General features: G+C 37.3%; 1 protein-coding gene across 1 annotated transcript in view; it reads right to left on the reverse strand.

Moving 5' to 3' along the window:
- The window catches only part of Gdi (GDP dissociation inhibitor), a 28,116-nt gene extending 9,185 nt beyond the window's left edge, over window positions 1-18,931 (reverse strand). Inside the window, exons 1-7 of the mRNA XM_067121328.1 lie at window positions 18,774-18,931; window positions 9,055-9,215; window positions 8,707-8,885; window positions 8,058-8,256; window positions 5,580-5,720; window positions 4,163-4,322; window positions 654-765 (exon numbers count right to left, since the gene is read on the reverse strand). Of these exons, the coding sequence (XP_066977429.1) occupies window positions 654-765; window positions 4,163-4,322; window positions 5,580-5,720; window positions 8,058-8,256; window positions 8,707-8,885; window positions 9,055-9,215; window positions 18,774-18,818 (997 nt within the window). The 5' untranslated portion in view covers window positions 18,819-18,931. The remainder of the gene's footprint in view (window positions 1-653; window positions 766-4,162; window positions 4,323-5,579; window positions 5,721-8,057; window positions 8,257-8,706; window positions 8,886-9,054; window positions 9,216-18,773) is intronic.
- Between the last annotated feature and the right edge of the window lie 1,416 nt (window positions 18,932-20,347).

Below are 20,347 nucleotides of genomic sequence, written 5' to 3' on the forward strand. Positions count from 1 at the left end.
CCATATATTCGCTTTGGCTCTTTAGCTTTATTTCCTCCCTATATTCTCAACATGAGATGTCCATGGGGTTATTAAATCCAAGACGACCAAAGCCATACCAGCACAACTCCTCAGGAAACAGACTTGTGCTTACGTATCTTTCAAATTCTTCCATTTCTTTCTTTCAACATAAAGTCTGAAACATTTAGCAGCCTTTAAGAGAATGTGATTAAAAAAAAGCATTACATGAACAAAAGGAAATAAGAGCATTAGGGTGTTGAATTTACCAATGGCATGCATCATAAACTGCATACCAAATACAATAAAAGTAAATAATACAGTAAGAGAACAGTTAGGAAGTTCAGCAGATTTTAATGATACTGGTTTAATCTTTACTTTGGGTTGGGGAGAGAGGCTCAATGACCAATACAAGATATCAGAATTTTAAAAATATTTAAGAGTTGGGCCAGGAACAAACTGGAGAAATTATAAGCCTAAAAAAAAGGGGTGTAGGTAAATGGTTAAGTGGAAAGAAAGTAAAGGGTTATATGGAGAAAAAAATAATTATAAACGGAACCAGAGCAAATGCCCAAGAATATTTTCTAAAACTGAAGGAAGGACTGTGTTAATTATGAGAACTCAAGTGTACATGTTGACAAACAAATATATCTCACCAGAACTCCTATTAACTTGCTTCTGCGGGATGATTATCTGAGTGGAAAGGGCATCCTTTGTATTGCTGATTGGATGATCCAACAAACAAATAGCACGTACTACCTGACCAACCTGAAATTTCACAGTGAATTCATTACAGTATTCAAAGTTTATAAACAAAAAATTTTTTTTTCGGTGAATGGTGCAAATAAACGGCTTTATACAAGCATACCAAGGTCTCCTACATTAACTAATGAATGTTATGTTGTAATATGTTAAAATAAACATTCCTAAACCATAAAATACACACTTGTAATTCTATAAGATACCTTCTCTCTCTCATTAAGCTTATCCAATTACCAGGGACTCTCAAATAACTCTTAGTAAAGTGCATCAAATTAACAGTGAGAGAGAGAGAGAGAGAGAGAGAGAGAGAGAGAGAGAGAGAGAGAGAGAGAGAGAGAGAGAGAGAGAGAGAGAGAGAGAGAGAGAGTGAGTGAGTTTGTGTTTTATTTAACCAGGCAACAAATTATATTTCCCAAACCTCATAGGTCTGGCCACTTACCTCAAGTGACCCAGAGCCAAGCAAACATGTCCTGTAACTAAGTTACTGATAACACCATTAACAGGTAACATAAGTATTAACTTCTGGACTTTGATATGTGGTTACTACAAAGTTTTTGGTCTATAAATTTACAATATGATTTGAGAAGTTTGTTATGAAGGGTGTTTGTACTGACTAAAAATTCTGCGGAGGCAACATCAGCAGTGTGCCACACCCATGTGTATGTTCTGATTTGACTTGTAATGACTGATATACAGCAAGGTAGATAATTCCAAGGGGTAAAGGCTGAGTACAAATGATGAAGTATAAAAAGTATCTGCTGGATTATGATACATAGTACTAGTTAGAGGGACAAAGCATTTAGGACTGATGGAACTGTAGTGCAAAAGTTTAGTTTTAATGGGTGCAGTAGTAGATTAGGTAGAGCTGTGCATTCATGTTTACTGAAGGCAATGGCACTAGTAGCATCCAGTATGCTACTTAGTTCCATTGCCTTCCATCAAGCACAAGAGCAATGTTGAGCAAGTTACCAACCTATTTGTGAAATTAGGTGGCTTGGATAATTCTCTACTAGTTGGTACTAAAGTTTTTATCTGAGCTTGATGCACAGTATGAAGTGATGAACTTTTTTCAACAGCCTGGAATAAGATTAATGGGGTCTATTTGGTTATCCAGTTCTGATTACTTACTCTCGTTAATTAGCTGTCACATACATTGTGCAACTCCACCAGTATAAAACATGCCAGTTAATACGGGAAAAAATAGCTATCGGTCAGATGTTTGACGACTGCTTTATTAATTTTTCAAATTTAATTAATAGGTGGGATGTAAGCGATGTAGAACTATATCATCCCAGGAGATAGCACTTAATGTTTAGTTTTCATGATGGATTAACTGACTGAATGCACAAGTTTCGTAATGTAAATTACTTGTCAGTGATTTTTGCCAAAGGAAATTGATGGGTTTCCACAATTTTCATTTGCATGATTTAACAGCAATGCCTGGAAGTGGCCTGGTCTCACTGCAGAGTTTATTCTACTTAATGTTGAATTCCTTTTGAAAGCAGAATACTGAAGTTAGGCCAAAGGCCAAGTGCCGGGACCTATGAGGTCATTCAGCATTGAAAGGGAAATTGACAGTAGGAAGGTTTGAACCGTGTAACAGGAGGAAAACCTCGCAATTGCACTCTGAAACAAGTGACAGCGAAGGTGGGCAGTCAGATGGAAGAAAGAAAATAAGAACAGAGGTACAGTAAAAAAAAAAAAAAAGTAAAAAAAAAATGTAAGAGATTGCAACTAGGGACCGAAGGGATGTTGCAAAGACCCTTAAGTAATGCTTACAGTGCACCACGTGAGGTGCACTCACAGAAGTAGCCCCCTTACGGCGAGAATTCTTTTGGAATTTTTTCTCTCGTAAGGTCACTTTATAGCAGCCTTGGAAGACTGTTGCAACTTAAGTCAAAGAATGTGGTTGAATCCTCTATCTTGTTGTTTGGGTCTAAGGCTGAATATAAGTACTGCCCTGATAGCAGGCAAAAATCTATTCGGATGATGTGATAACAGATCTACTTATTTTAAGAAGACAAAATCCAGTCAAACTTTTTAATGTGTGTTCAAGTCATGAACTACACAGGGTTATTTTGTATGTTCTATGCCACCTTCATTTCCTAAACTTGGTTTTTGGATGTGAGAAAATTTATTTCACCTGCAGCGTTTCAGCTGTTATTCCAAGGGCTTGGCTTGAATTTGGTAGTGTTGATAGTTTTTAGCTTACCAACTTCACTGCTGAGTTATGAATATTTTGTCCTGCCAGGGAGATTCCCTACATCTACAACAGAATTTGTTCAATACTTTGTACATCCATAATATAATAAATCTGAATAATCTCTGTATTGAGTTGTTCCTTAGTAATTCATAAAACATGATCCACAAAAAAACACTTGATTTCTACCAACTCTGTCTTGTGAATGTGAAGAGTTCATAGTGATGTTCAGTTGAACATTACAAGCAGTCACACATTTTGTTTCGCTCAGGAAGAGATGAGTGTGGGTGTGTCTTTTATTGGTTAAACTGTTTAGCAACACACCACCTTGTAATAGGTCACCTACCACTGATCTCTGTATTGCATTGAAAAACTAAAAACCAGTCATTTATCACCGATTTGTGTGAGCCCAATAAGTAATTACTGATGCTATATTTAGGAAATGATACAGATTACCCTGCCAATACCTTGGTAGGGGGAAATAAATGAGGATGGCAAGGTTTACCTCAATCACATGAAAGTTTTTCTAGATGTAAGATATCTCCTTCCTTTGTCAGAGAGAGAGACACAGAGAGAGAGAGGAATACAAAATTCTGGCCAAAGGCAAGCCGCTGGGAACTATGAGTTCATTCAGCACCGAAAGGGCAATTGTAACAGAAGGAAAACCTTGCACTTGCACTATGAAACCATTGTCAGGAGAGGGTGGATAGCAAAGGAGGTGCAGTACAAAGAAGGTGCAATTGGCAGCACTACCACCCTAAGAGAGAGAGAGAGAGAGAGAGAGAGAGAGAGAGAGAGAGAGAGAGAGAGAGAGAGAGAGAGAGAGAGAAATGAATCACTACTCAAAACAAGGCACTCTCTCTCACTACACTAATTTACTGTAACAAACCGCCCCGCCCCAATCCTCAAGAATTTTACCCTACTGTACAGTAATGAAGCAACTCTCACGTGACCTTCTGTGGTTAAGGAAGAGGCCACCTGCATCCTTAAACTTGCAGGAATGAGAATTTTTTTTCTTCTTTTATGAAAACTATTGTACCTAAGCAAATTCTTCCCCACTAACTTTCATATTGGCTTCTAAAATGAAACCATAACATAAGTCACATGCTGTCTGCAGTGACACTGAACAGCATTCATCATTTGCCCACAAGCACTCATTAAATCTTTATTTTAATTATATGAAAAAATTGTTTTAAGCCTTACCTGCTGTACTCTATCAGGAACATATGTTGGATCACAATAAACTTGCTTGCATTTAGCAGTTTCTCCACCTGAACGCACGCCAACAACCTTATTACCCTCCATTACTATCTCATCAATGGGTTTGTCCAACATGTAAGTACCACCATAAATGGCCGACAACCTGAAAAAAAAATTAATGCTGATCAGTTGAACAGAACAATAAACAGTAATGCAAGAAAAGCAAGTTATCACTTAATAACCTATTATCAATGAATACAGGTAATGTCCAAAATTTTTTGCAAAAGAACCATTCTGGCCCTTAACATTTTTTAAAAAGATGAACATCCACTTGATCTAAGTGAATGAATGAGAGACAAACTGATAGTCCAGTTTCATACAATGAACTCACATCACAACAACGATTAAATATGAAAACACACTACTAATCTGCCAATAATGATTTATTTCAAAATTTCTCAGAATTTATTTATTAATTCATAAAAATTATGTGGATTTGGACTTCACTCTCTCCCTTCTGTTCTAAACGTAACTTCTCCAAAAACAGAACATCCTAGGAAGCTTTATAAATTAAGCTCTACTTCCAATCTTCTAGCTTGTATTCACTGTTTTTGACTTTAGTCCATTCACTGGTCTTTCAGTGAGAGTTATTTCATCAGGAATGGTAAACACTTCAATGATTTTCAATCCCAGAGAGTAGCATCAATAACTGCTGAACATGTATGAGGCACTGACACACTTCATGTTACCCTGGACAAGTGGCTGAAGCAGAGAAGTCATATTTGGTGACAAAAATAACACATGAGCATTTCTGTTTTTAATGCTGACTGTGAATGGCCATGAGAATTACCTATTGATAAAATCTTGAACAGCAATCCTTTCTTCTCCAAGTACTTTTTTGCTTAAGGGATAAAATCCCAGTGGAGCCAGTATGTGAATAAGACAAACCATGACCAATACCTTGGAGGTGTTGCCAGAATAGGGGTATATAGCTTGTTTTTATGTGCAAGTATTTTTGCAAGTTAAGAAACACCAGGCCTAACCCTATGGCCCTCCACACCACCACATACTAACAATGTTAATTTTTCCTTCCTCGCTTTAAGGCCTGGTGCCTGTTTTCCCTTTTGTGAATGAAGTCAAGCGTCTTTTTCAATCTGTCCTCTTTGGTGCAATTCAACACTTGCTTAGGATGGTAGTCTCCCTCCTCAATTATTCTCTTTAACTCCTAGAAACATGGTTTTCAGACAAATGGAACATTCACAAGGATTCAATAAGGTCTATGCTACGCCAGCCCTTGTTAACTAGGAAGCCACTTAATACTTTACCAACATTCCATCCTGAAATTGTGAGTTGGTCTTTTATATAACATTAAGTTGATACTTGGGACATTTATCTAATCAATGTTCCTATAACAACTTACCTAGCAAACCCTTGAGGTAGTTCTCCTAAACCATATAGAGGGTAAAGGTAAGGAGACTTGCCATATCTTGCAAGGGAATCACTGTAGAGCTTTATTCTTTTTAAAGTATCCCCAGCTGGGGTTCCCAAATAGTCATCATCCCTGAAAAGAGAGAAAAGATGTTAATAAAACAATACCTTTTGCCTGGCATTACTGGTAATCTGTTATGGAAAGAGGCAAATGAATGTGCAAGGTCTATTAGTTCTAACTGAACAATATGAACAATATACAGGACAAAGTAATGACTGTACAGATTAAAATTTTTCACTATAGCAGCCAGACACAATTTGAACCCTTATTCTTGCGTTATTTTTGTTGCCAATTTCACTGTTTCTAATTAAAAAAACTTGTGAACAGAAATACATTAAGAATATTATGGTACTTTACTTTACATGTTAATTGGTAATAAATACAACATGTGAGGTGCTCTGACTGCATCATCCCCCTATAGGGTGTAAAAAGTGTTAATGATGATATGAAAAAGGGAACAAAAAACAGCAACCAAATACCCTACCAGTTAACATAGACACTAACTCCTCAGGACTCATGTGTTTACTGTGTAACTACATGAACTGAAGGACACCAGTGCATGAGATCATATGAAACATGACAGTGGCCCATGAAAAGCACTACTACAAATGCCTTATATACAGGCAGGTATATTAGTTACCAGGGGGTTGCGCACATCTGATGCAGTAAACGTGTAACCTGCCCTACAGGTGGTTCATTTAAATTTTGAGCCACAATACTAGTGTTTTCCATGGCAATAGCAAAACAGTGCATCTTACTATTCTACAAGATAGGTCCACCACATAGTGTAGCAGAACTACGTTAAAAGGAAATCTCCTATTCATGCTTCCCAAGATAGTCAATTTCTGTTTTTGCTTTCCATTATCAGCCATGAAATTTGCCTGACGACAATGCAAGGCATCATTTCTATATTTTAATACTTTTAAACCCAATTTTGAGGGGTAAGAGTTTATTAGCAGAGTCACATTAATTTTTTCATCAACGCTGCATATCCATCTTATCTTATACAAATTTTATGCATATTTGACATATACCTCATACATAGGGGACTTGATCCTTTCCTTAACAATCCTTTCCAACAACAATTAACTTAATAAAATTCTTTCTCCTTGGCAAGAGCAGCCACGATACCTGTAGTATACATTAATTTTTTCTTGAATTATCAGTTGGAAGACTTTCTTCCCTAAAACACCTTTGCATATAACTAACACCAACAGTTTTTGACAAAGATCAATGGCCTAAAAATTATTAACCCTTAAAGTATTTCAGAAAAAAAACACATGTGGAAAGACGAAGATATGCGAATGCACAGGGTGTAGAAAAATAATTCTAAAAATTTTCCCCTACCTTCCACAGGAAATTGAAAGTGACTATTTACAACCCTGTGTGGGGCCTCTTTTACAAGACACTCGTAAAAATATGTTAATTTTACCAAGTTATGCATGTTTTTTCTGATAATTTTGTAAAATAATTACAGCTCACACAATACCATAACAGATAAAGAACTAAAATCAATAACAAATCCTGCGTATACTTGTAAAATATTTATGAGATTTACTGAGAAGGGGAGATGCAGTAACTTTTTTGAGGTATTTAAGTTATTTCTAATATTTCTTTGCACTTTTCTTTGCAAAATTAGCTGACATACTATCATCAAAGATAAGAACTACAACCAACAGCAATCCCTGGATATATTTATGAACAAATAAATAAAAGACATCCTGGAGCTGCAGAGAGGCAGCTATGAAATCTCAAGGCATACTGATCTACTGTATGTCTCTCCTGTGCTTGGCACAGGAGAGACAGTTGCCATAAGTCATTTTTGGCCCATTGATGTGCTATGAACATCTTTCCCGCTAAATTAATTCAAACAGTATGGCGCAAAATATGATTACAGTGTTCATATGAGGATTCCCGTCCATCACCCAAAACCTGTTACAGATACTCATATGAGGAACCCCGCCAATCCATTAAGGGTTAAAGTGACTCGTTTACCTTAAAACCAAAGTAGTGCGACACTTCTCCAATTTGTTTTCACATTTCTAAAACCTTCAAACTTTAAAATAATTACGGTTAGCCCTACTCATAACTCATTACTTCCTTCCTTTCTCATCTTACACTTGCTCTGAGATAATAGTTTTCTTCGCTCGTCCTACTGATCTTCAATTTCCTTTCTTAAATTTGGCCATGATAAAATTTACAGGGTATTGGCTAACGACTTTAAAGCACTAACACAATCATGGAAGGAGTTGCTAAATATTCTGCAATCCTTTTATTATAATACCTACTAGGATCTTGAAATAGTTGTAAAAAATTGTTACAGTTTTCATAGGATACTTTTCTCTTGCTTTGATATAGGAAAAATCTATTTTATGACAAATCCTGAAATAAACATTGCACCAAGCTCACCTGTACAGTGCCAAAGCATGTCCGGTGAAATCAATAGTATTTTTGTCCAAATTGAAATGGGCAAAAACAGCACTCATTGTTGTAGTTTTAGGATCAAACCCAGGCATGGCTTTCCAGGTATTAGGGTCATCCTCCTTGTAGTCCTGAGCAAAGACTAGGAAATTCTTGAACCTCCTCTTTTCAAACATGCCCATCAGATCTGACAAAGAAAGTTATTGATTTAATAAGCTATCACTCTTCGGGTACTGGGTTAAGTATTAAATGCAGAACAGAATAAAACTTAAAAGTTGCCACAAAAACATTCCAAAAGAACGAATGAGTAGAAAAGTGAGTGCTACAGCTACAGAAACAAATAAATGCTTAAATTTGGCAAAGCACGATCAATTACCATGACTAGATGAAATGACATTTATAAACCTTATAGCTTAAAACCATCATAAAGTGACAATGGACTAGTTAATACCACACATACAACTAAAATTTAACCAGATGAGCTTCATTTTTTATTCAAATTCAAAACATCAAAATTCACTGCCACTTTCATTATTGGCTCTACAAGCCCTTGAGACATTCAAACTTTTACCTTTTGATTTACACCAACTATATTGGCAGTTATTTTAATACAAAATGTCTTGATACTAGTAATTACCTGAAGTAAGTGCCTCCTTCTCATCAGCTGGTACCTTGGAAATTTTATTGCCTTTATACACATAACTACCCTCTACAGACTTGAACTCCAGATATCTAGTTACACCAGTGTGAATGAGCAGTTTCACCAGCTGACCATTGGCCATCAAAAATTTAGGAATGAGATCAACATTCCAGTCCCTGTAAAAGATATTTGAAGAGCATGATAATATTTTAAAAACACAGTATTACAGAAAACAAAAGCAAAAACAAGTCTCAGTGTTTCCTGGACAAATGTTTAAAAAGTATGACCTTGTATATACAGTAACATAGCCTACTGTAACAAAATAATCCCTGTATATGACAATACCTAGTTCTGCCATAAGCTTCCTCTGGTGGTGGAAGGCCAAACTTAGTAAAGAGATCTTCTAAAGGTGTAATGGAAGCACTTTCACCTCCATAATATTTATTTCTATCCATATGCAGCACCTTCTTCCCAGACACCGACAGCATTCCTGATATGATGCATTCCTGAAAGAAAGTTTCTCTTTAAATTTACTATAAATGATGGTTAAAAAGAAAATGTATACATTTTTTGTTAGGAGGATTTAAGAGCTGCTAAAAACATTTGCAATTAAATGAAAGAGAGCACATACAAGTTACTTCAGATTCTTTCTTCCCCCAAGTGTAGGAAATATCCCAGATACCCTTGTCTGCATCTCCTAAAGCGATGCTTTTATAAAAAATAAAAAATTATCATGAAATGGCTATGAGTGAGAAATACCCAAAGAGAAATAAAAATTATACTCCTCCCTATGATCACCACATATTTTCTACTCTGTATCGTCCCTCATCCTGTTATGACTAATGAATGCAACTGGAGGTTGGAAAGAGCAAAGTACCTTCATGATTAATAGGTCTGTTGTGTTGAAAAAGGTTTCTGTTCATATGAACATGCCTCGCCCACTACAACTCAAGTCATAAGAAGGATGAGCGTCTCCTCCTTCAAAGCCCAAAACTAATACATAAAAACAGCAGTAGAAAGTTTGTGGTGTTCCTTCACAGTAGGAGGGCACATCTGGGAATTCAGAGTCCAGTTCTTGAAGGAATATGAGGAATGGTCTGAGTTTGGCAGAGGCAAAGGGTGCCTGTCAGCCTGAGAACTCAACAACGGCAGGGTGTAATGGTCCAATTCTTCAGTGCCTTGTGCAAAGATGAAGACTGAAGGAGATAAAGTTGTATAATCTGTACTGAATCTATTACAGGCAGTCCTCTTGATTCAACTTCCGACTTTTGTCGTAAATACGAACATCGTGAGGGAATAGTTTGAGCGTGGCAGGAAAATATGTTGTCACTGGGCACTGCACTGAGGCTGATGCTTTGTTTACATTCCGCTCTCACACCGTTTCAGTTCCTTGAACTCTGTGTTGCATGGTTTCTACTGCATTTTTGCAACTCGTGCCCTTAATCATGTCTCCCAAGCACAAAGGTGACTCTTCTGATGGCAGTACTTGTAAGAAAAGGAAAGCCATCACTATGACAGTGAATTTAATTTCATTATTTACATTACAGTACTGTATTTTATATTTATGTCCTTCATGCGTTTTTCTTAGTTCATACATGTTATAGTAATGTTGTATTTTGATGTCCTAAATGATGACTTTACCACTGCATTAGTAAGGTGGGTGACGTAGGTGCTTATTTAGGTACGTTCCGACTTATGTTGAAAATCAAGTTATCAGGAAGGAATCACCGTCTAATCTAACCTGAGGAATGCCTATATTTAGTACAATCTGACCCATAATTGGTCATAATAAAAACATCCAAGTTTATGTATAACATCTCTTAGGTAGAGCTTGAAAATGCACTGGCACCTTCCAATCACCAATCGAATAATGTTCCAAAATTACATTTGAAAACTACAGACGTGGACACCATTCTGATTTCTTCATTTTTACCTTTATCTGTGACATATCCTACTCTGAAGTGAAGATGAAAGCTCTTAATACTGCACGTCCGATCCAAAAGAATACTTTATTTGGCAGAATTTTTCCTGACTGTCACGGAATAACCTTAAGGAGGGGGGGGGGGAAGAATGGAAAAATCTGGACTTTTGAAGATAATGGAGGTTGTGATGTCTCTTGTCCTTCCCATTTGCTGCAATTTGGGGCAAAGAATGGTCCTAATGATGACCAGGTCTTGCAGTATAACACTTTCAGACAAGGTGTGAAGTGCACTGATCATCTTCAAGGATATAAGAGCTCCCAGGAAAACAGTTTTCACGTTCAAATCCAAGATGGGAACCTCCTATAAGGGTTGTTTCAGAAGCCTCTTCCATAGGGAGAAAAACTCCAGATGGTCCAGGAACCACACCTGCTGTACATAGAAGCAGTGAGAGTCATGCAAGTATGTGGATTTACACAGCTTCCCCAGTACTTGATAACACAGGCTGAAGGGGAAATGCATATACTTCCAGTCCATCCCACATACAGGCATGACATCTGTGGTCCAAGAGGTTGGGCCTGATTGTGCAGAGCAGCGCACTGGTAGCTTGGACTTTTGTCGTAAAAAAGTACAAAAGTAAAATTAGCTGGGTTGTCCACAGGTGACAAAATTGCCTAAAGCATGTCTGAGCTGAGGAACCATTATAACCAGAGGATCTGGAGTTTCTTGCTCAGGGAGTTGGTAATGATGATCCATGCCACTGAAACGAATCTTGGGACAAAAATAATCCTATGCTCCTCTGCAGAGAGGAAGACTTACACTGTTAGGCAGCACAAACCCCCCAAATGAAGACTGTCCTGGTTCTTTAGGTACGTAAGTGATTTTGGTCATGTAACTGCAAATAATTTTGACACATCAGCCATCTAAGGAAATCTCAAAATGCTTGAAGGCCTACAAAAAGGAAATAGAGTCCAGCATGATGTACCATAGTTGTTCCTCTCCTGTCCACAGGTTCCCTCATTCTAAAACCCAGCATGTGCACTTCCCAATCAAATGAAGCCTTACACTACAGGGAGTAACTCCAGATCTGGCAGGGTAAGATGGAAGCCTTTTTGCCAATTCTCTTCTCTCCACCACTGAGGATCAGTCATGACTTTCTCTGTGAATGGCACAAGCAAACTGTTTGATGATGAAGACACCATCCTGCACTTAGCCAACAGAAGTTGCAGGGATGATGGCTGAGGCCACGCCTATTTAGTTACCCAGGGTTCCGGTGAAGATCTGTGTTTCGTCATTAAGCTGAAACAGGCCAGTGAACTTTAGACCCTCCCGAATCTGACAACTTTTAATTAACTTCTTGACAACAGATGAATATGAACATGAAAGTAAGAGGCCTAACACTAGGTGGTCCCTCTCCATATGAACTGTCACACTAGTGCTGTTTCTGTTTTCAAGGTGGTCAGCCAAAAGTATTTGTCCATGTGACTCAGGTCTATGACAAGTCTCCATCCTCCTGCACCTTTAAGAATATGAAAGGAGCTGTAGAAAATTGGACACCTGACTATTTTCTTCTATGGCTTCCTTCTTCAGAATGGATCAACTCCTTTGCCCAAGGCTCTGAGTTCTGAGGGGCTGAGGGTGTAAGTCTAATTCCACTTGAATGCTTGACATTAGGGGTGGGGTGGGGGAGAGTTCTCCTGGGAAGAAATCTCGGTTACCCTGCCTTAGGGTCCATGCTACCCATGGCTCAGTTTTGATTTTCAGCCAAGACTTCCCAGTCTTCCTCAGACAACAACCCCCAACAGAGTAGCGGGAGGGGAGAGAAGAATTTTACCTTTTTCTGCTGCCACTCCACAGAGACAAAGTTGTTCTGTCAAGACATAAGGTCAATACAGGGAGAAGAGTACTGTTGCTAGAGTCTATTTGCTGGATAAGGTGAGTTGGAATGCCTCTAATGCGAAGGCAACTTTCTTTGCTGGTGGGCGTATCTAGATGCCAAAAAAGACCAGAGACTACTGTATATGTAAGTATAAAGCTTCATTTTCACCATCATTTGTCGTACAGGGAGTTCCCAATACAGCAAAACAATGTAGGGCCTGTGATGCTGACAATACAGTAGTGGACTTTAGAACTGTTTGATCTCTTGTCATCTGCCCTGGATCTTCCTTTATCAATCACTCTCCTTATTCAATTCATATTCTCCCTCGTCTAGGCTACCAACAACAATATATAATTGTATGGTGTAGACCTATTCACAAAAGAAAACATTCCTACACTTTTAATTTCTTCAAAAATGTTCTTTGTTACAAGAGTTTTACCATCATCCACGACCAAAATATAAAACGGTACACAAACAAAGATCATAACTGGCCATACACACATTTACTCTATAATATGAACATGCTCAATTTTAATTAGAATTGGCAAATTGTCTCTTTACGCTTTTGCTAAAAACAAAATTGAAGATCTCACAAGTCTCCATATTGATTGAACTGCAGGAAGCAATTGTTTACAAATGGATGAGTGTCACTATGACAGGTGGCTAATTAGATCACACAATACCTGTCAGTTAAGAGGAGTATTTACAAGCGTAATGGAATTTTGGTAAATGTTTGTGCCATGAAATCATCCAATTTCTTTTCTTCTCCTTTTCTGAGTTTGTATGAAAAACAGTCAATTTATATAGTAACGTCCTTTGTACAATTTTTAGCCCAAGTTTAATCGTTTGACTAAACTGTGGTCTTAGATACAATGCCATCTAGAACTTTCAAGGATATATTAAAAAATTTTTTTGTCACTGTACAGTTGCAACATCCTAGCCAAAGAAAGCACAAGGGCATTAGTCTAAGCTAATTACAGATGCAACCATTGAATATCCTGAATAAAATGCCAAAACCTACTCTCAAGTCTAACTCATGTCTTCTACCTAACAGGATACATCCATGGTCTCTTGCATAACTTTTCGGTGCTAGTTCCATACTTTGCAGCTATCTTACACATTTCTATAGGCAAAAGGAAAACTTTATTTGATAAAATTAAAAGGAAAAATCTCATATCTTAGACATTTCAATTGATAAAAGAAAAACTTTGCTTTAAAAAGAAAATAAAAGGAAAAATCTCATATGAGCAAAAATATATAAAAAAAAACTAGCAAATACTCCCAACAAAATAATGACAGCTGCAGATGCAAAAGCTGGCTACTTATTTCATCCACTTCATATCCTGAATTTTGCGTTACCCAGAAATTAGAATTTGCCACCAGCACAAGCGACCCACTCAAGTACAAGGCAGAAGGGAGCATCATCACCTGCAGATGGTATGCTTGGCACACTAACACTTGGCTTAGTACATAGCAGGGGTGAGGATAACAAATCCAGTTAGGCCTAGACTGTCTGAAAGCATATGGTACATAGGCTAACTGGAAATATGGTTCTACCAAGGGGGATGGGGTCTGCTTCCTAGCCAAAAAGTAACTCCCGAAGGCAGGTTTTGAAAGGCACTGCATCGTTAGAGGTGTCTCATAGTTGGGTACGATTTGGCCAAAAGCATTTTTTTTTTTTTTTTGGCTAACCTAGGACTTATGTAACGTTTGCTACAGTAACCTCAGCCTTTTGGTTGGCTATGGTGATTCTCAGGTCCATTTTTAGAGAATGGAAGATGCATGGACCACAATATGGATCTAATATTCAATAAGAAAAATCAGGAAAATACATTAAATCCTGTTAAGTCACTATGCACTGCTGTGCATGTGCAGTATTAAAGAACTTGTTCTAAAAATTCTTTTCTTCATTTAATGTAATGTTCTTTGCTCGTGTGCTATGTGGTGGCATTATGTTGTTTCCATTTCATTTAGATAAGCAGTTATATTTGGTTAAATCTGCGAACAACTGTTAGTATCTCGTTGTCCCCAAAGCTATGAAATGACAAAACATATCTAGTCATGATTAAGTTAATGATTTTTAACACTGGCATTCATTCTAAACCTATCAAAATATGGTTTTTCATATTAGTTTCAAGTGAATTTCTTATTAATTTTCTTAAAAAATCTTTGGTTTGATTAACTGCATAACTATGCTATTCATTAATCATAAGTCCTTGGACCCCACCCAAAAAACTTGGTTTTCCACTGAGTTTAGATTTATGTTTCCCACGGGGAGGCTCTATTACCATTACATAGCAGAGGCTGCGACACATACCCAGTGATTTAACTCGCTGCCTTACATGACTACTTTGGCCCTTAGAATTCTGATGCCAGTTTATCAAATCAGAATCCTTTTATTACATCTCCATTTCATAGACTTGCCAGGAACTTCAATGATTTATTCTGATTATTAGTCTAACTGTAGAAGAGACTTTGCAATGACTCCTAAAAAACTAGGCCAGGCTCGGACATCACTTTGTTAGGTTATATCATCTAAAGACAGTGAAAATCAATAACATCACAGTATGGATAAAAGTTTATTAACTCACAATGTCAAACAACGGTTGTAACAAAATCACAAAACTCCAAGGTAGGATAAGAAAATGCATTCATGATTAGAATGGACTCTTGGAATTTAGGCTAAAAAAAAAAAAGCCAAGCACTGGAGCAACTTCACCCATGCAGTACCTAGGGAAAGTGGAAAGAAGGGGTTGGAGTGGCTGGACAGTAATACAGACTTAGAAAATAAATGAGATGAAGTACAAGGCTCTTGAGGTGGAGCTGGAAGAAAACCCAACCACTGCACCAAGTAATAGTCAGAGAGGGGCATCAAGATGGAAAGGTAGCAGAATAGAGGGACAATAAGTCTGTCTAAAAAGAGGGTGCAGCTTGGCTCCAAACGGAAGCTGTAAACACCCTTTAATGATGTCTACATAGTGCTACGTGAGGTTCACTGAGGGCACTGCCCCTCTTCAGGGTACATTCATGATTAAGTTTTGGAGCTCTGATACCAGTTTGCTTCAGTGTGACTGATCATTATATTATACTGAATGCTTATCTCACTTCGTTGCTTGAGGGGTACCATTAAAAGGTCACCCCCATTTTTCAAATTTGATCTCAGCATACTTGCTCATGTTATTTTGATACAAATCAAACAACATTTTAGAAATATTTACTGGTATTATGCACGAAAAATCCACACTCATATTTCATGGAAACAATTAGCAATAAGGCTATTTGTATAAATATGCCATCGGGGTGCCATGGACACACCACAGCTGGCATCTAGCGAGTACACTACAATCATTAACATTCATGGATTTAATAACAGTAATCATGTTACTGGTATTCAACTTTAGCGCAATTTAACTTGTTTTAGTAGTTATTGTGTATATTAACTTTCATCAAGTTACTGTCTGATTGAGGGCAATTTGGTTTAAGACTCCAAATATTTATCACAAAATATGCTATACACGATCTTCATCTGTTGTCACAACATATGATAGGTGGATTACACTTATGAAAAGCTAGCCTACTCATGACTGTAGCATCATAATCAGATAAATACAATATTGCTAAAATTAACCTAAGGTTGGTACATGACACATAGCCTAATATAGCTTAAGCTTACCTGTCTCCATATGTCTTTCATATGCGTATATCTCATAAACATGCCGCACATTTTTTTTCTTTTGTGCTCTGCATTTCATTCTCTAGCTCTAATTCATTCTGGAAATTTCTGTCTGGAAGCCCCTTTCCATAACAATAGTACTGTACTTTGCAACCTTACTTACAGACGCAGTTTTCTCTCTTTCTGTTTGTTAATACTGTACCATGTGAAATCCATGAACCAGAAAAAAAAAAACAATGAAAAACCACAAAATTTCAAGAATTTCCATTTCACTTGGAACACCCTCGTCACTACCGTAGTTTTCAGTAAAATTATTAGTTCTAATTCATCCTTAAAGTTGGGAAATCTTATAAAGAATACCTGTAGTAAAGCTAAAAAGAAGAACAAACGGGGGCCATATCATTTCAATCTCTTTCTAGAACACCACATATACAGTATTTTCATCTAATAACTTCAGGAAAATGTAAATCACCATTGGCGGACAAATGACAAACAAGAGCAACAAATTCATTCATTGGGAAATGGGGTAAAAATCATTAAAAAAAAAAAAGCCATTAAATGAAATTATAGTCTACCAAACTTGAGAATCTTCTGCAGTTCCTGCAATGACTAATTTATTTAGGTAATCACATTAATAGTCATTTAAGAGTACAAAAATGATAACCGATTTTGTGTGACCTTCAATTTCAATTCCGGCTTCAGCTCAAAATATTCTTTATTAGCAAAAACCTACAACACATCAAACAAATTATGAGAGAAAAACCAAATCAGCTTTTGTGGCCTCCTGACACCAATAAAACCTTGATTTCTGACAACACTGACATTTTTGCAATGCAAAAAAAAAAAATGGTTCTGAAAATCACTTGAACTGCTTTCTCCAGTGCATGTTGAGTTGGCAAAATGTGGTGGATACTGTAAAAGCATCACAACCTAAGCTTTTAGAATTAATTCATTTTGGACCATCATGCTTGATGCATAGGCTAGGTAAATAATGGATTCCATGCTTGGTATTAATTTATATAACCTAACCAATAAGGTGATTTTAATGGGGTAAATGTAAAAGAGAAGGCAACATGAAGATATCCTTTACTAACATTTTTTTACTAAACGATATAGAAAATGGTTTACATAATGCAGTACAGGCGAGATAATTTGAGAAAATTGCAAAGATAATAAGAAAGCTGCCTTCTTTTGCCTATGTTTCTATGTTAGTCTCCGAGTGGCCGATACTAAACATGGAGGACGCTCTGCAGGATGCCGTGTTTAGTACCAGCCCCTTAGGGATAAAAGTTAACCTAGAAAAATATGGTTAATTTCGCATTATCTCAGTAAATTTCTCATTTTATCTAGTCTGTATTGCATTATACACAATATTTTCTACACTAGAGGAAAAATTATTTTGCAAAATATATTCTTGCGGTCGTCTCCTTTACATTTACCTTGTAATGGTAATTATATACAACACCACCTGAAACTGTGAAGGGATAGTTGGTCAGCACTCAAGCAGGTTCTGCACAAGAGACAGGCTATGTTTGACTATCCTCCACTCTTTGTAAACTGATCTTTCTAGGCCCCAGATTACGATCTGGACTCTATCCTAATCCAACATAAATCAATTTAAAAATGGATCCCAATGGGAAGTAAGGTTTTTAGATGGCTCTGGTGATTTCTTTAGTGAATACTACTAATTCTGATGTCGAATCACGATGGTAGGTTGAAATTTGATATGAAAGTCTACCAAAATCTAAAGCAATGGCCTACAAATTTTCATGTGCTGGGTTCACCAAGCATTTCTGGTGTACTTGGACATCCGAGCTGTCAGAATCATTACACACTAAACTATCATGATAACTACATTCCATCAGTTATAGAATGAACAATATGAACGATTATTCCCCCTATTTCCATGGTCCAATGACTACGCTCCCCTACATGAATTTGACCTTAATACACGTCACTCTTCAAACATAAGTAGGCCGTGCGATTTTTCAGTTATATACGGTGGAACTTGGGCTTTTCGTAGGCGCAGGAAATTTTGAGGTAGGTCTGGCATATACCCCTAACCACCTTGCCGAACCAAGGGTCACGTTACGTGTACAACAACAGGCCTGGATTCAACATAGCAACCGATACAGGACTAAGGAGGGCCTCTTGTCATAAGAGGAGGGCGGGACACAACATAGCATACTGTCGAAAAATACCCAAAATCCCAACGGATCTCCAGGATCACATCAACCCCACCGTAAATTAGGGTACTGGTCGAGATAACAGCTGAGAGAGAGAACTCGCTCGCTCGCTTTGGTTACCCTGCCACATTCTAATGAATAATGACAACCTACAGAGACCTACCCAATTCTAACCGTTCTCAGCTTTCGTGGGGGATCCGCTCACGGGTAATCGACGGCCAAGACGCACGTATACAATTCAACATTTAAAATACATCGCCACGACGAGGTTATTTGGAAAACATCAGCGCCTTTGCTCCCAACCATAGTTAATGCAGGGCTCGGGGACGCATCACCCGATCGAATCTCCAACATTTTGTCGGAGATTCTCGATTAAACAACGAATTACAAGCTTCCTTTCCACATACCTTGAGGCCGGTTCCAAGTACAATGCAGTCATATTCTTCATCCATGGCGAATTATTAAAAAACGAGACAAATTTTTAAAGAATTATGTACAACTGTTTCGCCACCGGCCGATTTCTTCCACTTGGAGGTTGTCACCGCCGACCGCGTTACAGTTTAGACATGGAACTACTGCGCTAGATAAAGTAGTTCCTCTCGAAACTGGAATTTTGAGAGTGTATGTTCAAGTCATCTGGTGTGCTACAAACACAGTATTAATAATTTGTAAATCTGTACAAAATATCATGAATGTGATTGTATTTGATCACTCTGTTCAAAGGCGTAGTAATATCAATCTTTGTAGACGTCAACAGATGGCAGTGTGCGAGCATTTACTGTAAGTGGGGTGTGTGTCGTCTGCAGTGCATGACAATGATACTCTCTCATAACTGACATTATTGAAAACATTGTCTCTTTTTCAGCGCAACCAGCTTAGATTGATAATTAAATTTTAAAAAGATTTTATGCATTCAAAATGGAAACGATTCCTCATATAAAAACATTGCTGGCAGATAGATTTTATGGGCGGTTCCCTGCTAAAGTACCACCTTCTGTCAGAATGACAATTGCTATTTAGAGCAGATGCTGGGTTCGTATTCTTGACAAAGTTCAATCGGAAATTTTCGAATAATTGTCTCTACGAACTGTCGGCCGCAATTTCACATTTATAGAAAGCCATGCATATTGAACGGTGAAACATAATCACGTGAATACGATTTTTTTCAGGGAAACATGAAATATAGGACAAAGGGTGAGCTGTCAAACAACAACAATAACAAACACAGCAAAACAAACATACAAATAATAATAATAATATTAATAATAATAATAATAATATTATTATTATTATTATTATTATTATTATTATTATTATTATTATTATTATTATTATTATTACGCTGTGCATTCCCGTGGAAATGCTGTTATCTAAACATGGCCTCAATTTTTTTGTTTCTTCGGTTATAGCTCATGTGACGAAAAGTGGGAAAACGGGATTCTTCAAGTTTCCATGATTTTAGATCCATTTCCCTACCAAAAGCTATACTTTCTCTCGTTGCGCAAGCTTTCACTCAGGAACATACCGTAACTTGCCTCAAATTGTTTAGATTTCTTAATATGCCTGTAACAGTTAACGAGCTATACAAATTGGTTTGTGAATGACAATTTCATTTATTGGTTTGATCCAATAGAGCATTTGTCTGCATAGCATTTTACATGCAACCTTGAATGTAAGATTTTCTTGAGCATATACTGTAGGTTTACGATGCAACATTTAAAAACGAAGAAAATAATGCTGTAGAACTTAACATGATTGAATTCTGCTTTAAATGGCCTTACTGAAAACTCAATGCTTTTTTTTTTTTGCCCTTCTCTTCGAATGATGTAAGAAACCAGTGACTCACTCATCTAGCAACGTGAGTGTAAAGAGACCGTGTCATGTAAAGCTGCAGTCAAGTGCACGTAATGGTGAACGCGACAAAAGTTGCCTATCATGGACCCAAACCGTAACTAAGACTATGAGGAAATGACGATAAAAT

This window comes from Macrobrachium rosenbergii, chromosome 19 (assembly GCF_040412425.1).
Source record: "Macrobrachium rosenbergii isolate ZJJX-2024 chromosome 19, ASM4041242v1, whole genome shotgun sequence".
NCBI classification, from domain to species: Eukaryota; Metazoa; Arthropoda; class Malacostraca; order Decapoda; family Palaemonidae; genus Macrobrachium; species Macrobrachium rosenbergii.